General features: G+C 42.3%; 1 protein-coding gene across 1 annotated transcript; it reads left to right on the forward strand.

The window, feature by feature from the left end:
- The first annotated feature begins 4,790 nt into the window (after positions 1 to 4,790).
- khnyn (KH and NYN domain containing) lies at positions 4,791 to 19,943 on the forward strand. Its single transcript, XM_085349425.1, has 9 exons — positions 4,791 to 4,855; positions 6,824 to 7,082; positions 10,201 to 10,335; positions 12,285 to 14,101; positions 15,674 to 15,804; positions 17,749 to 17,845; positions 17,984 to 18,091; positions 18,318 to 18,419; positions 18,506 to 19,943. The coding sequence occupies exons 2-9, from the start codon at positions 6,861 to 6,863 to the stop codon at positions 18,897 to 18,899; spliced, it is 3,006 nt and encodes a 1,001-aa protein (XP_085205551.1). The 5' UTR covers positions 4,791 to 4,855; positions 6,824 to 6,860; the 3' UTR covers positions 18,900 to 19,943.
- Positions 19,944 to 19,963: the final 20 nt, after the last annotated feature.

Raw genomic sequence — 19,963 nt, forward strand, 5'->3', positions numbered from 1 at the left:
AGGGTTTTACAAAATCACAACACCGCAAGTATGGAGGACTGACAAACCAGGCATCACACGCTTTTGTCTTGGCCTGAGCTTCTTTATGTGGATGAATCAGGGCTAAAACACAAATGAGACAAATAAAGACCAGGAAGTAAAGATAATCCTGAAATTAAAATGAATAAATACCCACCAATAAATACAGATAAAATACATTTAAAAATAAAACAGGTAAGAAAAGATAGCGTCCTGTGTTGATCTTTTTTTTTTCTTAGGGTAATTTCATTAAAGGTTGGTTAAACATTATAGATGCACGTTAACTAGCCCTAACTTTGTAACATGATCAATTAAAAACACTGGCATTAAAAGCCAAACACGTCATTATGTAATGACAACAGTTTATAGGTTCGCATCAACAGGCTTTGTTTCCAGATGATTAAAATAATGACAACACCGCCCCAGTTCAGACATTCCTGTGTCTTGCTTTTTTATTACAGGTGTGTCTGAACACACACCTGACATGTTGTCATTCGATGCAAGCCTGAAAGCAAGACTGATAATTTGCTCTGCAATCACATGCTAAAGAATCAGGGCGTGTGTGCTGAGCATTCTTGTCCTGTAGAGCAGGAACGTCAAACTCAGGTTGAATGAAGGCCATGCTGAATCACAATGACATACAGGGACATAAAGCAAAATTAATCTATAGTGACATGATTTATGTTTAGACCCATTGCCAAAAAAGACTGAAATTTCTATAGCAGATTGTAAAAAAAACAGTGCCTTTTTCTGTCCTTTAATTGTTTATCTATTAGCTAATTGCTTTGGTGTAGCATGACTGGATTGGAGGATTGGAGTCTTCGTCCAGCCAGTTCTGGCCCACGGGGGTTATGTCTGACAAACCTGATCTAGCAGAAAAAAACAAGCAGACTATTCAGGTTAAAGTTCTAACTGTTAGTTCAGCTACTGTGATCATCTTTGGGTTGCTTTTTCAAACTGACCTTCATAAAGTGTACGATCACGCTGGGTACAGCCAGCCCTTCAAGAAACTAGCTGCACATAAAAGTGTTCAAACAGGCTTTGCTCTTGAAAAACAAAGACTGCCTCAGTGAAAAAGAATCCACTGAATGTTCCTCACTATCAAAAACCATCACCTTGTTTGTCACCTTTCATTTTTTCAAGGCTTTTTGTGTTAGCCAGGTACTGAGCATGCAGGTGTGCAGAAAGAGCACCTCTCTGTTTGCACAGCTGCAAATGTTTATTGGGTCTTATCACCAATGGTGATGAGACAGCTTACAGGGAGGAGGTCAGCGCCCTGACCCACTGGTGTCAAGACAACCATCTCACCCTCAACGTCGCAAAGACAAAGGAGTTGATAGTGGACTTCCGGAGGTGCAGAGAAGTACACACCCCCATCACCATCAGCGGTGCTGCTGTGGAGAGAGTGAGCAGCTTCCGGTTCCTTGGCGTACACCTGGCTGAGGATCTTACGTGGTCAGTACACATAAACAAAACAGTGAAGAAGGCGCAGCAGCGCCTCTTCTTTCTCAGGAGACTGAAAAGATTCGGCATGAGCCCCCGCATCCTCAGGACCTTCTATCACTGTGCCATTGAGAGCATCCTCACTGGATGCATCACCACCTGGTATGGCAACAGCACCGCCTACAACTGCAAAGCTCTCCAGCGAGTAGTGCGGTGCTCTGAACGGATAATTGGAGGTGAGCTTCCCTCCCTCCAAGACATCTACAGGAAGCGGTGCCTGAGGAAAGCGGGGAGGATCATCAAGGACTCCAGTCACCCCAGCCATAAACTGTTCAGACTACTTCCATCAGGAAGGAGGTTCTGCAGCATCCGGTCCCGTACCAGCAGACTGAGAGACAGCTTTTTCCATCAGGCCATCAGACTGCTGAACACTTCATAGACACCTCAGCTTCACTACTGGAACTTCAACATTATGCACTCCATACTGTACAGTAATGCCACTGTTTTGCACATGTCTCAACTCTGTATATTTTTATATATTTTATTTATTGTTTACTCTATTTAATTTGTAAAACATGTGTATACACACACACACACACGTAGAAAAATATTTAGTATACACATCCAGAAATGCATATACTATTATATATTGTACATATATTTATTAGTTTCAGATGTAGCCATTCTTGTATTTTGCTTGTTTACATTATTGTATTTTGCACAACTCTGTTGCTTGTGAAGCTCGCACACAAGAATTTCACTCACATGTGCTGTACCAATGTACCTGCACATGTGATGTGACAATAAAAGTGATTTGATTTTGATTTGATTTGATTTATTGGGGACATGAAGGGGGATGTCTCACCTGAGGAGGGCAACATGAGGTGTCATAGGTGGACAGAAATAAAAATCTAGAATTTTCTGCAAAACCAATGGGTTATAATCTTTAAACTTCAAGTTATTTTCTTAATATTGAGCTTTTTCTCAGACGTTTAAGTTCGTGAGTCAGAATTTTCAGATTACAACTCAAGATTTTGGAAACATTTTAATCAGGTCTGCAGGCCTGACAAGGAGGATTTGCACTGCTGTGCTGTGTTTGGCTGGCTATCAAACCTACATAAGAATGACACAACACGTGGTAAATGTTGCAGCACGTCTAAAACAAAAATGATGCTTACCAACATAAACCACTATTCTCTGAACAGACACGATATAACCACTGATAACAAGTGTTTGTCTTCCTCAGTGACGTGTCATGCAGGAGATAAACTAGAGATAAACGCAACACGTGTACATGCACTTCGTGTTGCAGGAAGGCATTGATTTTCATACAGTCATGTAGTTGCATCTGTGGGGTGGAAGCATCTAGTGAGCATGCTCAGTTGTTTCTGATTCTTTATCAAGATGTAAAGAAGAAAAAATGACTTGGAAGGGCAGTTGATTGTTGATGCACAAGTATCTTCCACAGAAACTGCTTAACACACATCATATGGGGGTTCTAGTGTATACAGAGCTCATTATGTCACACAATGGAGGTTATGGTTGGTGGTAACTCAAAGACGTGTGAAACAGTGATTCTGTGAGGTAAATCATGAGAGCAAGAGAAATGTATGAGGCTGTACAGTAAGCTGTTAGCTGTCACTCAGCAAATAACAGAGGGGTGACAGAATAAAGGCAAAACATAAACCTATGAGAATTTGAGACTAATCAGTGCAGGTAATGTTTTTCAATCTTCTCTCCTCCAGTTTTGAACTGTAGCCTCAGTTTCCTGCTTTTAGCTGACAAGAACGACACCCGCTGCGGTCTTCTGCTGCTGTAGTCTGCTACCAGACTGCTGTGCATCCAAAGATGCTTTTCTGCAAACTTGGTTGTAACGAGATGTTATTTGGGTTACTGTCGGCATCAACAAGGCATTTTTGCACACAGAACTGCCACTCGCTGGATCTTTTCCCTTTTTAGGCGGTTCTCTGTAAACACTAGAGATGGTTGTGTGCAAATATACAGTAGATGAGCGGTTTGTGAAATACTCAGACAAGCCTGGCACCAACAACCATGCCATGTTCACTGTCACCCTAAATCCCCTTTCTTCCTCATTCCTCATTCTGATGCTCAGTTTGAACTTCAGCCATTTGTCTCAATATTATCTGCACCTAGCTGCTGCTGAGTGATTGGCCGATCAGACATCTGTGGTAACAAGCGGTTGAACAAGCGTACGTAATGACATGGCATGTGAGTGGTTAAAAAGGGTCTATGAACAACAGCTGTTGAAGTTCTTTGCTTGTTTTTGTTTTTAAATAAATGTCATGGTAGAAAAATGAGTAAAGCTGTCACCTCATCATATTTTCTGCTATTCAGCAGATCTTACTTCCTTTATAAACACAGTTTTCCCAGACTTTAGGATAATAAATGTATACTTTGGTTTTAGGGAAGCTCCTCAGCTCAGCGATATGACCTAAATCAGACTTTACCCACACAGAAAAGCTTTAAAGGGGATGAGCTCATTGTCATTCATTTTGGATTTGTTGACACCGGATGTAGTGTAGGAGGTAGCAGCTCTCTTCCTGTCTTCGAGACAGACAAACTACCCCCCTTTTTTCCACCTCGAACCGTGGACGGAGACTTTTATTAAAAACCTGCAAATTTAAAAACAAATATCTTTTTTTAAATTTGAGCTACTGACAGAGAAATGCGTTACCAAACAGCCCAGCTTTCCACTTTACAAAGCCGGTCAGTGAGCAAAGTGAAAATTTTTTAGAAAAACTAGAAAAGGAGCGACAGAAAAACCCGTTCTGACGTCAGTGGAAATCCCCTCTATCTCCATTGTGACTCTGACAAAAGTCAACACCTAAATGTATTTTAAAACACATGTTCCGATGCGTGGTTTAATCACACAGTCGTATATTTTTGTCCAGCTTCACATAAACAAAAGACAAAACCTATGAGCCCTCCTTTATTTGAATCAATAAAGGAGCATACCGTCAATTCTTTCTGTGTCCGGTAATTCTCCCTTGCAGCCGCGCACGGCCTCGGCAGGGTTATTATCATCAGGGTATTACTACAGGTGACCCAGTAAGAGGTAACCACCCGGGCCTCGCTCGCTGGTTTAGTTTCGGTTTTGTGCTCGGGGGTTTTCACCGATGATGTATGATGTATGATGTATGATGTCCCTGCCCGGCGCTCACTGGCTTCCTCATCCGCCCGTCCCCTGCTGCCGCCGCCGCTGCAGGGACGTGACTGTGAGCTGTGCTTCCGAGCAGTGAGCGTCGAGGAGCATGTGGTAAACTTTGGACCGCTTGCGTAGTTGTTTTTGTTTTACGGTTGCGGAAGACTGAAGGGGAGCTGCCGCCGCTGTTTCTCCTGGAAACGAAACTTTAACGGCGCGGATCGAGCTCACGTAAGAAAACGACACCGACGCGTTACTGTTATCGTTATTATTTGATGCTTTTATATGTTTAGAAAACATTTTTTGTGTGTTCCGCTAAGAGAAGCGAGATCGTTTCCTGGAATTCAGATCTAATAGAAAAGCGTTTCCCAAACACTCAGGCAGGTCCTAATAGAGCCGAATCATCGGGCCATTGTTTACAGGCTGCTGCTGCTAGATTACAGTTTATTTCTATAAATTAGATCTTTGGCTGGGTGGGAGCTGGAGTGGCGGATGGGCCGTTAAAGCGGATGTTTTGTATGGAGCTGGTAATACTATATGAGTCTTGTTTACATGAACTCCGATGATTTCAGGTACAAAGGTGGCGGAGACGTATTTGTAATGCTGTCATTCTGTGCCCCCTGCTTTGAAATGTGGGTAAGCCTGCATTACAGCGGGTGTTCCCCCAGCCGTTTGACTTGTTGCAGATGACTGTGAGTTACTATATGAGTATTTCCACAAAAAAAGGGGAAACGGTTCCCCTCCAGCCAAGACCTGCTGCATTCAAACACTGCCTCGGTATCACAGGGCTCCCATTATTTCCAGCTTCATATTTTAGTTGTTAGACTCTTCTAGAGCGTGTTTGCATCAGTTATACCCGTGTTTATTGATAACAGGCCATTGGAGCTTCCCTCAGTTTAGGATAGCTTTCTTCTCATTGGCTACATCTGGCAAACAGAAGGCTTGAGCAGAAAATATACACGTAAATGTCATTTTGAGTACACTGTAGTTGTTACATTTATTGTAATCTGGCCAAATGACATGTACTTGAATAGTGAGGATATTTTCCTTGATTTCTTATCATTTAAAATAAATGAACTGTTGATTTTATATATTTCACTTGCATTTTATTCAGAATTATTGCATCATGTTTATGAATTGTGTTTTTGAGTCTGCTTGAAATCTACACCCAATAAGCAAGTCATAACGGCAAACCCTAGAAATTAAGTGATTGCAACCGCACAGGTATACATGCTGGTACCTGCTTGTGTCAGTTATTTTGTAGGTTCTATGCAGGCCCGACGCAGGGCTCTATGTTTAGGTTGAAGATAGACCGGGTTGCTAGTGACCTGCATCAGGTTGAGGTAGGGTTAGGTTTTCATAGGTCCTCTTTTTATGGATAAATGAGGAATGAGTATAAACATGGGCAGCTCAGCTTGACAGGTTTGGAGGCAAGGCTGAGATGGTTTGGACACGAGCAGAGGAGGAAAAGAGGAAGACCGCAGAGGACGTTTTGGATAATAGTGATGGAGAACAGGCAGAAAGAGGGAGGCAACCTCTAAAGAGAGCATCTGAAGTAGGAAGAAGAAGAGTTATCCAGCTGATCTAGACCTCAGAAGCCTAACAGTTGAAACCACAAGCTATACTCTGAACTGGGTGAGCCAAGACCCTCAGGTTCCATGTGCAGTTTCAGGCTTGGAATAGGCTGACAACATTTACTAACCAGTAACTATTTTGATGGTAAACTGATTATGTTTAGATTTTGGACTATTGAACTATTTTTAGATATTTCTTTACATCATTTACGGTCGGAAGAGAGAAAAGGTCAGCATGTGACTGAGGTGTCCAAAAGCTGCACTGACTTGAAACTCCTGTCTTTCGCTGATGTCAGGAAAGATTCCCAGCAGAATGAAATAGAGGAAATGACAAGCTTCCCTCAGACGGGAAAATTCGTAACTGGTTTTCAGCAAGAGCTGCTTAAAGATAGTTAAAATCTACTGTGAGACCTGGTTATCTCTCATGCTTTTTTTGGACTATGTGAGTTCACCTTTCTAAAACTGTAAACATCTTTTTACCCATGTTAGAAAAAAGCCAGCTGTAGTTATCCAAAACACCAGACACTCTAATAACTAAGATATTGACTGGCAGCAGTCTTAGTTTATATGTTTTCTTCCTTTAACCTTTTTTAACCCGACGGATACTGAAATGTGTTTTTCGCAGTATGTTCGACCGTCTGTCACCAATTTAAGAAGAAAGGATGGATGACGAGAGAAGCGACGCAGGCGGAGGAGAGGCGGAGTTGGAGGATGAGTTTGCGTGCGCCGGGATGCTGCGGGGGTCTCTGACCTCCCTGCACAGCACGGTGGAGCGGATATTCAGTGTGGCGTTCAGCATCGGGGCGGACGATTTGCCTCACGGCAGCAACGGCCAAATATGGCTGAAACTGCGAGGGCCGAGCGCCAGTGTGAAAGCCGCCAAGGTGAGGCCCTGCTCTTGTTTATAATGCCCTATCAGTCCAGAACAGAGATAAGTTATTAGGCAGTGTGGCTCATAAACACGATGGAAGTTGACTTTGCCAGAGGTTGCTCACTGCAGTAACCTCTGGCCAAGTCCAGTTTCACTTATCAGTAATTCTAACTGGTAACTGAAACTGGACTTGAGTTCACATTAGTGGTGCTAATTTTTCCTTATCCAGTGTTACTCCATTGATTTTAAGCTTTAGTTTAAAAAGTTGCCACAGCAGTGAAAGAAAACAAGCCAGAATACCATTTATGGGGAGCTTTAGCAGTTAAGTAGTAATCATCAGCTGATAGCTCAAACGCCACTCTGTTACCAGAGTGGGAGGGGCGTGACGGTGGGAAGGGCGAGACAATGACCCATATTTGCTTTATAACCACAACAAACTCACTGTGATGAATTATACACCTTCTATTTAGAGCTGGATCAGGTGACCTTAGTTACGTGTTTCTTTCTATTATTGTATCATCTTTACATTACAATATAAAGAGTCTTGAGGCCACTGTTGTTGTGATTTGGCTCCATATTAATAAAACTGAACTGAATTAATGTATGTGCTGTGACTTACTTAGAAGTACTGCAAAGAGAGCCAGAGAGACATCAAAATGTTCAAAAAGCACACCTCGCTGCTGCTAATCAAGCAGGAGGGAGGTACGAGATAAAGTGTGCGTCTGAGTAGTCAAATATTTGCGTTCGGTAGCTGGAAATTACTTAAGAGCTGTGAAACTGAAGCGCTTTCATCACCCCTACTCTCATTTCTCGGCAATATCCCTTTTAAGGATTATTTGCCCGTTCGTTACTTTGAGCTTCTCATCACGATCTGTCAGATCAGGAGGCCTTTTCTTTCTCTTTTAGTATTTAATCTTTCTTGCATCAAATTTCACAGGAAATCTTTTCTTCTTTATCCGAATCACAGCCTTTATCTCCGGGGCTGCCTAAGCCAGTTTTTGGCTTTTTTTTTAACCTAATCACTCAATGTTAATGGAAAATTGTATTTAGTAGTCAGTATAATCTTTTAGTGATATAAGTTTGCATATGGTAGAATACTGCATGTAGTTATTTGTATTAGGAAATATTCAACCATGTATACTTAGAGGCATATAATTAATTGTGTGTGATCTTTAACAGGCTGCAAAGGCTTGGTGTGTATTCCACACTAGGATGCACACCCACATCCTGGGAGCACGAGAAAGATCGTACTTTCTCTTATTGTTTTATGGTAGGATTAACGTAGCTACGTTTGTTTTAGTTAAGTGCTCTTTTGTTTAGATGAACTGCAGGACTTCCTCACTGTGTTATCTAGGGTGAACCATCTAGGGTGAGGGGGAGGCTACCCTCTTCCTGACCAAGGATGTTTGACCCTTTGATCAGCAGTAACACACACACACACACATACGTTCAATGGAGTATAAAATAAAGACCAGGGCAGTTCCTCACCGGAGTCTCTCAGTAGGGAGCTGCCCTTGCTAGCAAGAACTCTGTGTGTTTCTCTTCTCTGAGTCTTTACTGAAGAAGTGTTTTAGAATATTTTCCTTAACACTCAAGTAAACAAGTTTCCTGTGCAATCATTCAGATTTTACTATTTTTTCAGTATCGTCGACCGCCCCGCTTTCTCCATTGTGCACCATATCTCTGCATCCTCGTGCAGGGCTAACCCACTTTTGTCATTAATCCAGCTGTAAATTTATTTGGGTTTTTTGTGTCTACAGTCTACTGAGTGTTAAGGGACCATTCCCAGGTAATGACTCATCAAAGTTTTTTAAGTGTTGTTTCACCCGTTAGGTTTCATTCCACATATGCAAGCGCCTGTTGACACATGCAGTCAGAAAGATTCGTTCACTCATACAAAGACTAGCAGACTGATGCACTGCAAAGTCAGTCGCTGTAGTGTTACAGTAGTAGCTGTAATCACACCATTGTCGGGCATATAGGCAGTTTGAGAAGACATGCAAACCATACGTAGGTGGACTTCCTCTTTGCTAAAGGCCATTTTGGGAGACGCAAATATCAGCTTGACTGAGTGATATGTCAGTGTATTGTGTTTTATTTATTTTTATATTGTTTTACTGTCCTGTGTTAGCTGTGTCTAAAAACATTCTCCTTCATGTGCAGACCGCAGCTGTGGAGGTTCAAACGAGAATAGTAGGTGTAAAAATGACCAACGGAGGTGGAGATAGAGTCAGTCAGTGGATCTGCTGCAGCTGCTGTCAGCGAGATGATTTTATAAACATAAACTATAATAAACTGCTTATTACCTTTCCTGCTTTCTTTAACGTCCGCAGCTAGATTAGAGCGTGGACGTTGCAGACTTTGAAACTTTAGCACAAATAGGGGAAGGTGGATCTCCTGTGGATGGACTTCAGTGGGGTCAGGGTTCAGTCATTCGTACCCACCGCATCGGTCTCTTTGTGCGCCAACGGTGACATCATCACACAGCCAGAGCCATTTATGCTCGCCACAGCTTTTGCAGCAACAGCAAATGGTACGAGGTTACAAAAATCTAGAGGTTCATCATCAGCCAAAACGACACTGGAGCGCTGCTTGTGGTTTTGTTGTGAGACGATTAAATCGAACTCTGGTTTGTTTTCCCCCTCGGTGCGATTCGTTTGTGCAGATGTGAACACGGTGATCACAGCAAAACAACTGCACCGAGACCATTTAGAGGAGGTGGTCTTGGCTCGGTCCCAAACAGACTACGAAGCGTGTTTATGGTGAGAACGTCATCTGACCTCAATCTGACTGCATGTTTGAGCTAAACGCCTTCGCGTAGCTAGATATGCTTTACGAAATGTAAAGTGTTTCCCAGATAAACACAAATTTATCCACGTTATCCACTAGGTAGTACACAATACCTAGACACATCCGGCTAGTAAGTGGACTGACCGTTCTCGTGCAGTCAGTCCTTTGGTGTCTCTGAACTTCCACCTTTCTCTCTAAGTGTAGAAAATAATCAAAACCTTAAATATTCCCAGCACGATGCATGGACAGAGCATTCAACTCTGGCTCTTCCCATGGAGCTTCTTTTTCATAATTACTAAAGTTTAACAACACTATTTTGTTTTTTTGTTTATTTTTTTCAGTTATTTGTGAAAGGAGTTGTGAACCAGGAGGAACAGCAGGAGATTAAGTATCCTGGGGTGCTTCACTGTGTCTTCTGCGGAGCCAAAGGCCTGTTCATGGACAGCCTGATCAAAAGCACCTCAGCACATATAGTGGTAAGAGCTCAACAACAGGCCGGTTTCACAGTATTAGTTACTATAGAGAGGCATTTGTTACACCTTTGTTTGTCTACTACATTGGTTCTCTAACCTTTTAATAACTTCATTATTACTGAATAGATTTTTATTAAAGATGCACAAATTGTAGAAATCTGAGCTGATATTGATATTAGAATAACAACAGTTTTTTTTTCTTTTTTTGTATTTATTTCCACTTTTGCCCCAAATAAGCAAAGAAATCCTCCTTATAAACAATACCTGATCTGTTTTAAAGCCTTTCAGTTTGTCATTGCCCAATTTTTAACGGATAGCAACCAATGTGACACAACTGATGTGCATATAATTATGGGTATTAATGTCATGGTCATTTGGGGCATTTAATGATTTCTTTGAAGTGTTCTTTTCCCAGGGTGGGATAAGCACAGCATATATAATCTTTAATAACTTAAAAACAAGAATTGTGTTCACCAGTTTCAATTTGTTATGGATTGTCTCTAGTCATGATATCTAGAACCCATTGGGAGTGTACAGAAGTTCATTTCTGGGTCTCAGAGACTTAAAATGAAAAAAACACGTTAAATGAAAGTAAAAAGGTTTAGAGGGTGTAATACATTAACAAGCTTAGTGTGCCATTATTCACTGATGATGCAACAAAGTGACTAATAGTGTGATATCAAGAGATTACAGTCCTGTTATTCCAATAAGAAATCACATTATTAGTCAATATCAGTTTTACGCCATCAGATGGAAATGTGTCACACGCCTTCCACAAGTTAAAAACTGCCTTCAAAACCAAGACCGTGAAACAGTTTTTGGGAACTTCTGGTCTATTCTTAAGACGACTTATAGAACGTAAAAATGCAACTCTGCATTCTGACAACTTTCTTTTTCAGTATGATTTGTTGCCCGTAAATTTCTTGGAACGTATTTTAATAATCTTACTTAAGAGGAAGAGGAAACTCCAGTAAGAATATTTTGAGGTCCCCATTTTAATGTGTGTAAATGTTTAAATTAAGGCTTAAGGAGTGAGTTTTATGGGTGACTACCTGAGCTAAGTCCATGTCCATGCAGGACCGGAGGAGATGTGGCCCAGTAGTTTTGTCCATATGGTGCACTTTTGCTTTACTATGAGCTTGAGGTCGTCTGGCCATTCTCCTCTGACATCTGGCTTTTCAAACCACTGGCACCATGCACATTCAAAATCACTTGCTTGGTTGATGCTTGGTTTGAACTTGAACGGGTTGTTGCCATGTGACTGGCTGATTAGACATCTGCTTTAATGAACAGTTGAACAAGTGTACCTAACAAAGTGCCCTGTAAGTGTATGTAACTGTACTGGCAGATTTCCACACCTGGAGAAGCCATAGACTGTAATGAAAACATTGCCACCCTGACACCTACCATTGGCCTCTCCCATGGGTTCATAATTCCATGACTTAACTTTACCATTACAGCCGTCACCATCCTGCTTCCTTTTTTTATTTTCTCAGTCTTTCTTAAATAGATTCTGTATTTGAATATGAAGAATTTGTAGGCGAGAATGGTATTTACTCTGTTTGGAGTCTGCTTATAGTTTTGGTTGCACGCAGGTGAATCATCCAGTCTTTCAAGTAGTGATGGTTTATGTTGAAATGCAAATACTGAAATACTCATTGGATACTGTCAGACAATGATTTGTCTTTCTATTAAGTTTTTATTGAATTTTCATTCATTGTATGATATAATGGTCAGTGGATACAAGACCTGAAAATTAACAGTTGGTCCACAATCCATTAAAGGAAACAGCAAAGGCAAAATAAATAAATTAAACATTGATCTGTTTAAGTAGAATTCTTTTATTCTTTTGTTTTGGTCTTTTTTGGTTTAAATGATCTGTTATATTATTATTTTTCAGTCATTGGTAGAACTCAGATTAATGCCTTTCTGTCTTTCTCCTACCAAATCAGGTCGTCTCTCCAGGATTCCTGCTCATATCTGGCCTGGTGGAGCCGGTGGTGCGAGCCTACTCTCTTATTACAGACCTGGTAGAGAGGTATGAGGGCACACAGTCCAAGCGCATGGGGGACGGAGGCTCAGGTGAGTCCCTGGATTCACGACGGGCCTTTAAAACTCTGGTGGAGAAGTGGGAAGACAGGCACATCCTGGATCTTCTTGTGCTGCCAGGATCAGTAAAGGAAATCCTGTTGGACTTGGTGAAAGAAACGGGACTTGGATCAAGCCCTAGTTCATCACTGACTGATGTAAATACAGAGGCAAGGCCACATGGGGATTCAGAGGATAGGTCTAAAATACCCAGTGCCCTAAAGCAAACAGTCCCTGATCCTTCTACCACTACTGAGCGATGGGCTGAAGGGATGGCTGCAGGCACAGGAAATGACTTTGCAAATAAAGACTCCTTCCAGGGTTTTTACATGTCTGCAGGCACCCGAGGGAGGGCAGAGGGTGCTGAAGAAAGACCCGCGCATTCACCACAGGAGGTAGGAGAAGAGCACTTGGGCCAAGCAACAGCATCCGGGAAGGAAAAAGAGCAGGAGTTGCAGCTGTCGATGGGAAACAAGGAGTTTTGGCTTCTTTTGAAATTCTTTACCGCCATGGGATACACAGAGGAGGTTGTGAAACGAGTGCTTGCCAGAACAGGACCTAAAGAGGCATCGCAGATTCTGGACTTAGTTCAACAGGAGCAGGACCGCAGTGACCAAGAGCAGAGGAATCGGGTTCTCCCAAACCCAAAGAGGGAAGACGCTGTCGACCTGAATCAGACAGAGAAAAACCGACCCTGTGAGACAGAACACAGAGAAGATGGGGGAGAAATAGCAGGAGGCGGTGGAGCCATACGTAGCGATGGAGAAACAGAAGAAGGACGAGAGGGGGAAGACGCAACAGGGGATGCAAGACACAATCAGGGAAAAGTCAGTGCAGACGTAATGAATAAAGAGCAAGAGGAAGACTTTGTGCTGGGGGTGTTGAAGAAAGCGGCAGCCAGCTGTGGGTACCCCGAACAGAACGTAACCAAACTGTACAACTTGTTGCCTGATGGATCGACTCACCAGCTGCTCCTGCAGCTGCAGAAAGAGGGAGTCAAAGAGGCAGGAGCCTTCAGAGAAGGACCGAGAGAGATGGATGATGTGGTCTTGGACACTGGCGGGTCAAAACTTCAAATAATACCAGAACTTCAGCCTTATACACCTCCAGAAGAGAGAGAATTCGATGGTCGAGAAAAGATAAGGGTGTCAAGGATTGATAGTAGTGTCCCTATTGAGGGACGAGATATTTGGAATAATAAACCCCAGCAGTCACCGGTGACCTTGTACACCTCACAGCAAAAGCAACACCAGCCTTCAAAGTCACAAACTCCTCACCACATCATCCTACCTGGGGTCAAAGGGCCACCAATGCCTACTTATGCCTCATCCATGGATCCTCAGCTCACCAATTTCCAATCTCATAAGCAACAAGGCAACACCAACTACTTGCCTAATCCATCTCCCACAAAACAGAATCATCATGCTCAGAACAATGGCTCAAAGCACTCCTTTAAGCAAGCCCTTCAAGCTCCTCAGCCTTTATTCCCTGGCACGAAGGACTCGTCTCCCACCAGAGCGATGGACAAACGGGGTTTCGTGTCTACTCCTTCAGTGGTGGTGACAGGAGAGCAGCGATTCTTGGAGAGCCTGCAGATCCCCTTTGAACTCAAGCTGACAGACCAGCCCGGAGACCCAACACTGAGGACGATCATAATTGATGGGAGTAACGTGGCTATGAGGTAAGAATTACAGCAAATAAAGGTCGTACTGGGAAAATGCGGTAAGGTATACAATAGAGTAGAAGATTTATTTTGGTGGGGTGTTTATGAGAAGGGAATATGAGAACAGGAAATATAGATAGTCCTGTTAGGCCAAATGTGAAGGACTTCTTGAGAATTTGAAAACATATTTAGAAATGAGGATCTACTCTTTGTGTCCTTTTGCTCTAAAAGTAAAAGCTTAAAATGAAAGATATAGTTATTATTCCATCTTAGTAGTACATTATGCCACAGTTTATGAATGTGCATGATTAGTTGAGTGCATGTTTACACATTTAAACATGTTATAACAATGGAATTGTGCATTAATAAGATACCCATGCTGCAGTGGGCCTCTGTAAACTTTCCAGGAATGGTGATTGTATTTTCTCATGTAATAGATGGTAAAGGAACACCTGTGGCTGATGTGTAGACTCTGTTTAAAGATTTATAAAGTTGTGATGGCAGTGTGTTCATTAATAATTGTAGTCTGCGATGGGCTTACCTACCCAGCGAGTGGGAGCAGGAAGATAAACTGACCCAGAACTATTGGCGAAGCATGACGTTTACACAGAAACACAAAGCGAAGGGAAGGAACAGAGATCTATGCATGTAGGTGCTAAACAGTTTTTTAAAGGGTTTGATGGGTAAGAGTAGGCACCATCAACAAATGCATATGCTGCAGTCATTTTTACCTCAGAGCTGGGAGTTGCATTGGTCCCGATTTGACCGTGTTACACAGTTACGACCCGGCTCAAAAGCCGCAACAAAAAAGAGAGGAGACGAATACCAGATTGTAGGTGAGAAGAGGTTTTAATCCTAAAATGCATAGCAGGTTGGCTAACATGGCTGGTACCACCAAGGCACGGCTGGTGAGGCTTTTTGAAAGCCTGCCTCAGATATGCTTTTATCAACACCTGACTAGGTGTGGCCAATTACCATCAGCTGAACACACTGAAGAGATTAGGGCTGCAGAGGGACGTAGCAACACATTTTGGTTTCTTCGAACTGCATGGGTAAAGCCTGATGCTCTTCGTATGGCTTATTTGGTGAACCACAAATACACAATAGTGGTAATAGCGAGTGCTAGTTTTGCAGTTTCACTACTGTTTTGCTATCCTGGATTGGGAAGTCTGGTTTGGTGGGCCTTCTCTGACTTTTCGAGTGGAAATTCCAACTTGAAGGGTTATTCTGGTGGAAAATATAAGTGCAACATATCATCAGAGATACAGATGTCAAACAAAGGGGTGATAAGGTCACAAGGTCCGATACTGCAGGGGATTAGGAACTGTTTCATGATTAGCATAGTGACATGTAGCCTAGTTCCTCTTAGATGTATTTTTATCTGTTGCTTTTGATTGGACAGCACAATCGTCAAAAGTCAGAGGTTCCAAGAACTGGAAGTCAGCATATTATTCTTCACTGCACTTCAACTTCAATGTTAATGTTTGTTGGAGACGCACATAGTGATAAAAGAGAAAGAAAGTCCAGTGAACTGTGATCATATGAAGCATTATTTGTAACACTTTAATGGCAATCTTCATTTTTCCACAGTCACGGACTGGGTCATTTCTTCTCCTGTCGGGGAATCGCTCTGGCTGTACAGCACTTCTGGGACCGAGGCCATCGTCAAATCAGCGCCCTAATTCCACAGTGGAGGCAAAAGAGCGACCCCAGGGTCAAAGGTAACGCTTTAAAACTTAATGTATTGCTGAAATTGAACTCTTGTCAGTGTCAGGAGAGTGTCATAACGTTATCACATAATGATGTTCTCTTCTCTCACACGTAGCACACAGCAGGAAATGTGAGCAGTTTTTTTATTACTGGAATATACTTGGTTTAAGTTTTGACTTACAGACATGTGAAAAAGAAAGTCTTTCACATGACTGTGTGAATAATTAGGTACACCCAATGAATTGTTGACTTTATCAGTCTCTCATATCATTGTGGAGGAATTTTGGCCCACGTTACAAAATTGCTTCAGTTCGTTGAGGTTTTCAGGCATGAGTTGGTGCGCAGCTCTGTTAAGGTCTATTCACAACATTTCAGTCGGGTTAAAGTCTGGAGTTTTTTCACAGCACCTTGATTTTTTTCTTTTTCAGCTATTTTGTTGTAGATTTGCTGCAAGTGCTTTCTATCTAACATTCACATGCATTCATTCCCTGATGGATGCATCTATCTATGGATGTTAGCATCCATAGATAGAAGCTTGGGCAACATGCCCAAGGATATTAGCAGATGAGCTGCTCTACCTCCTGGGCTACAGCCAACCCCATGCTGTGCATTATGGTATTATATTAGCATCTACACCAGAAATCTTGTTGTTTTTTCAGATGTAGCCTTTTAAATCTAAGCTGTGCTGTCATGTTCTTTTTAGAGAGATGAGTCTTTCTTCTGGCCGCCCTTAGAAAACAAACCATACTTATTTAGTCTTTTTCTAACTGTGCTGTCACGAACTTGCTAACTGAGCCCTGTAGAGTCTGAGATGTAGCCATTGGTTGTTGGGTTTTTTTGTGTGGTTTTTTTTTTTTACAGTTTCTGTGGATAAATTATTATTATTCAAGTCATTACATTTTTGTCATCATAAGTGAATGCCTGGCTAATCTGGCTCAGCTGTAGAGCAGAGGTTTCAGGGGGCAGTGCCAGGAGAGACTAGTATGCGTTTTCGGTGTCCCATTTAACACAGTAGCATCCTCGGGCTGGGAGAGAACCTCACGGGTGGCAGCTGGAGAAGCCAGAAGAACTGAGCGAAAACTGGGCATTATTTGAGAAGACAATTTTGAAAAGTGGAAGTCAACAAGAAAATAAAGAACACAGGCAAAGCCAAGCACTGTGTCCAAGTGTTTGTGTGCTGGGAAAAACCTGCTAGACTATGGAAGCATGAAGGGTGTATTTAATTTTTCAGAGCACTGGTGTAGGTAGGAGAGCTGTGTAAGCCGAGAGCATGCAGCTCTCAGCTTACATGACACCTTCCTGCTTTTACTGCCAGAGTTTACTGGCCAATACTTCCTTCTGTTCTCACATAGTTGCCACAAAGGAGCTGACAGGTTAAAGTCAGATAAATATAAAGCACTGGAAGAGTGACGTGTGTAGACTTTAGGGCCCCAGCTAAGAAAAATCTTGATTTATGATTCATTTCTTGATAATTTTTTTGTTGAAGTAAGAAACTTAGTTTAGTCTGTCAGAGGTAACAAATGTGTTGCATAAGACACCGTGTCTCCGATCACAATCGAACCAGCAACTTTTGCTTGCTAAGCAAATGTGTTAAACTCAGTTAATAAAAACAAAGCTTTACTGTTGATGAAGCTCAATTTAAATGAGTGATTGAAACTGCAGCTTTAGAAAATATTTCACTAAAAGGTTTAATTCCAAAAATTCTACTTCATGGCTATAACTTCCGCTCTATGAGTGTGTAGCTAGCATCTCATTGGGGTCAGGCTGTGACCCCATTGTTGTGCGTGTTTGCTCCTTGCTCCTGCTAACTCTGGATTCTGCAAAAGACTTCAAACGAGAAAACAAGTCATGCTTGGTGAATGCAGACTTCATGTGAGCTTTCAGCATGCGTGTGGGTGTTTCCCCTCATAGCAGACTGCTTCGTAAACAAAGAGTTGTTTGTGTCTGTCTCTCAGAGAAGCACTATCTGACAGAGCTGCAGCAGCTGGGCCTGCTCTCCTACACACCATCCAGAGAGGTCCAAGGCAAGAGGATCAGCTCGTATGATGACAGGTACAAGACACTGAGATATTGTTTTGTTTACACAACCCATCACATTTCATGTGGTTTTGTTGCTGTACACACTCCAGTCTATCTGGATACAGTTCAGATAAGCCAAAAATTGATACCCATGTCTTTGTGTTTATGCAGAATGATACTGCAGCACGCACAGAAGACAGGCGGAGTGATCGTGACCAACGACAACCTGAGGGACCTCTTGGACGAGTCCCCCGTATGGAGGGACATCATTAAAAAGAGGTAGGGCAGTGCTGCGCAGTCAGGGGGACTGAAATTTTGATTTGCACTGAAATGGTTTCACTCACATTTACCAAATGTAATAAAAAATCAGTCTCCGGACGTTTTTGTCCATTTTTATCTAAAAGATCCAAAAAGTTGGGTTGACAGAAAATACTGTCAACACAACCCTACACAATGTTTTTCACTAAATACATTTTTCCTCTGTGATCTGTTGCTGCTCGTCCAGTCTTCTTCAGTACACTTTTGTCGGGGATCACTTCATGGTCCCTGATGACCCTCTTGGAAGAGGAGGGCCTCACCTGGATGACTTCCTGCGTTCAGAGCATAGGTAACAGACCCAAGATATCCGATCTTATCCAATCCTTTGAGAATAATTTCACATGATGCTTCATTTTCCTTCTCAACATCTTTCAGGAGTCCAAATCCAGGAAATCACTCTTTTGCTGGCTCGGCCTCATCTTTCAGTTCCTCCAAACAGCCACGCTCCCAAACAGAGGTCATCAACTTCCGTGACCGAACACTAGGGGGCGCACTGGACGCTTTGGGAGCAGCCGGCAGGGGTAGAGGAAGGGGACAAGGAAAGGGATGGGACATGGGACAGAAGCAGAAGCAGTATGGTGCTACAGGTCATGGCCAGGGGGTCCGGACCGAGAGGAGTCCTGAAGAAACAGCCAGCCTGAGAGAGCAGCTCTGTCAGGTTTTCCCTAATCAGGACAACATGGTGACGCTGGTGCTGCAGTGCCACTCGGCAGAGACGGACATCAACGTGCTGTCTGATCTGATTTTGGAGCAGCAATCAACAAACTAGAAATCTCTCAGTTTTAGTGTTTCACCATAGAGTTTTCTCACAGAGTTGTTATTCATTTTCTCGTGTGACTATAGACTCTATGTAAAAGATGGATTTTAGCAACTGTGACATCATCCATTGGTTTGTGGTTTGTTTGTTTTTTAATCAGAACCAATGAAGGTGAAGTGGATTTAGCTGAGAAAATTAGAATATTGTACACTCAGTTTTGGCCAGTGTTGCCAACTTAGCGACTTTGTCACTATATATAGTGAGTTTTCAGGCCTCCTCAGCATCTTTTTTTCTAAAAAGCGACTAGCGACAAATCTGGCGACTTTTGGTGGTGTTATTAGGAAGACTTAGAACCACTTTTTGACGTGAAAGCACGTATCACTCTTTCTCTCAACAAGCAGCGGATGTCGCCATGGGCACCTCGCCTGTGCCAAAGCGCTCACAGGTGACGGATTGTTGTCACGCAGCAGTCGCAACCCAGCTGCTGTCAGAGCAGGAGATGTTGACCCCCTACACCTCCAAAACTGCAAATGAATGGCGCATGAGTGACTGACTGTAACACAGTCAGTTCTTCTTTTACTCCAACTTTTTGCAAATCACAAAGTTTAAAGCTACACACACACAAAGTAATTCTGCCAGAGTGCCTATTTCAGGTCACTTTTGCCAGTACCCAGCCCAGACACAGGAGGTGGGTTAGAATTGTGACATAAAAAAACAATAATTGCTAAAAGAAATTTAATTTGTAGTTCTAAATATATTCTAAATTAATTTATTGTGTTTTTTACTCACTTTATGTCTCTTCCACGATATTTCTCTCTCCTACAACATAGGTTACAATTACATAAGCATGACCAATTGTGCAAATTAGGTAATGACATTATTTAGCAACTTTTAGGACAGCGATTTTCCTTACTGAGGAGTTGGCAACACTGGTTTTGGCTTCACATTTCAAATTCGGAGGTTACATCCATCTCCCATATACAGTCTGTATGGATATAGCACAACAGCAACTACAAAGATAGATAGATAGATAGATAGATAGATAGATAGATAGATAGATAGATAGATAGATAGAT

This window comes from Diplotaxodon limnothrissa, linkage group LG3 (assembly GCF_057381915.1).
Source record: "Diplotaxodon limnothrissa isolate DT_005_m linkage group LG3, D_limnothrissa_male_GT1.1, whole genome shotgun sequence".
In the NCBI taxonomy this organism is placed as follows: Eukaryota; Metazoa; Chordata; class Actinopteri; order Cichliformes; family Cichlidae; genus Diplotaxodon; species Diplotaxodon limnothrissa.

Excerpts from the sequence above, each read along its gene's own strand:
- khnyn (XM_085349425.1), top strand. The coding sequence starts at position 6,861 with ATGGATGACGAGAGAAGCGACGCAGGCGGAGGAGAGGCGGAGTTGGAG. Across the intron at positions 15,805-17,748 it reads GAGCGACCCCAGGGTCAAAG|AGAAGCACTATCTGACAGAG; the intron begins GTAACGCTTTAA and ends TCTGTCTCTCAG. Across the intron at positions 18,092-18,317 it reads AGGGACATCATTAAAAAGAG|TCTTCTTCAGTACACTTTTG; the intron begins GTAGGGCAGTGC and ends CTGCTCGTCCAG.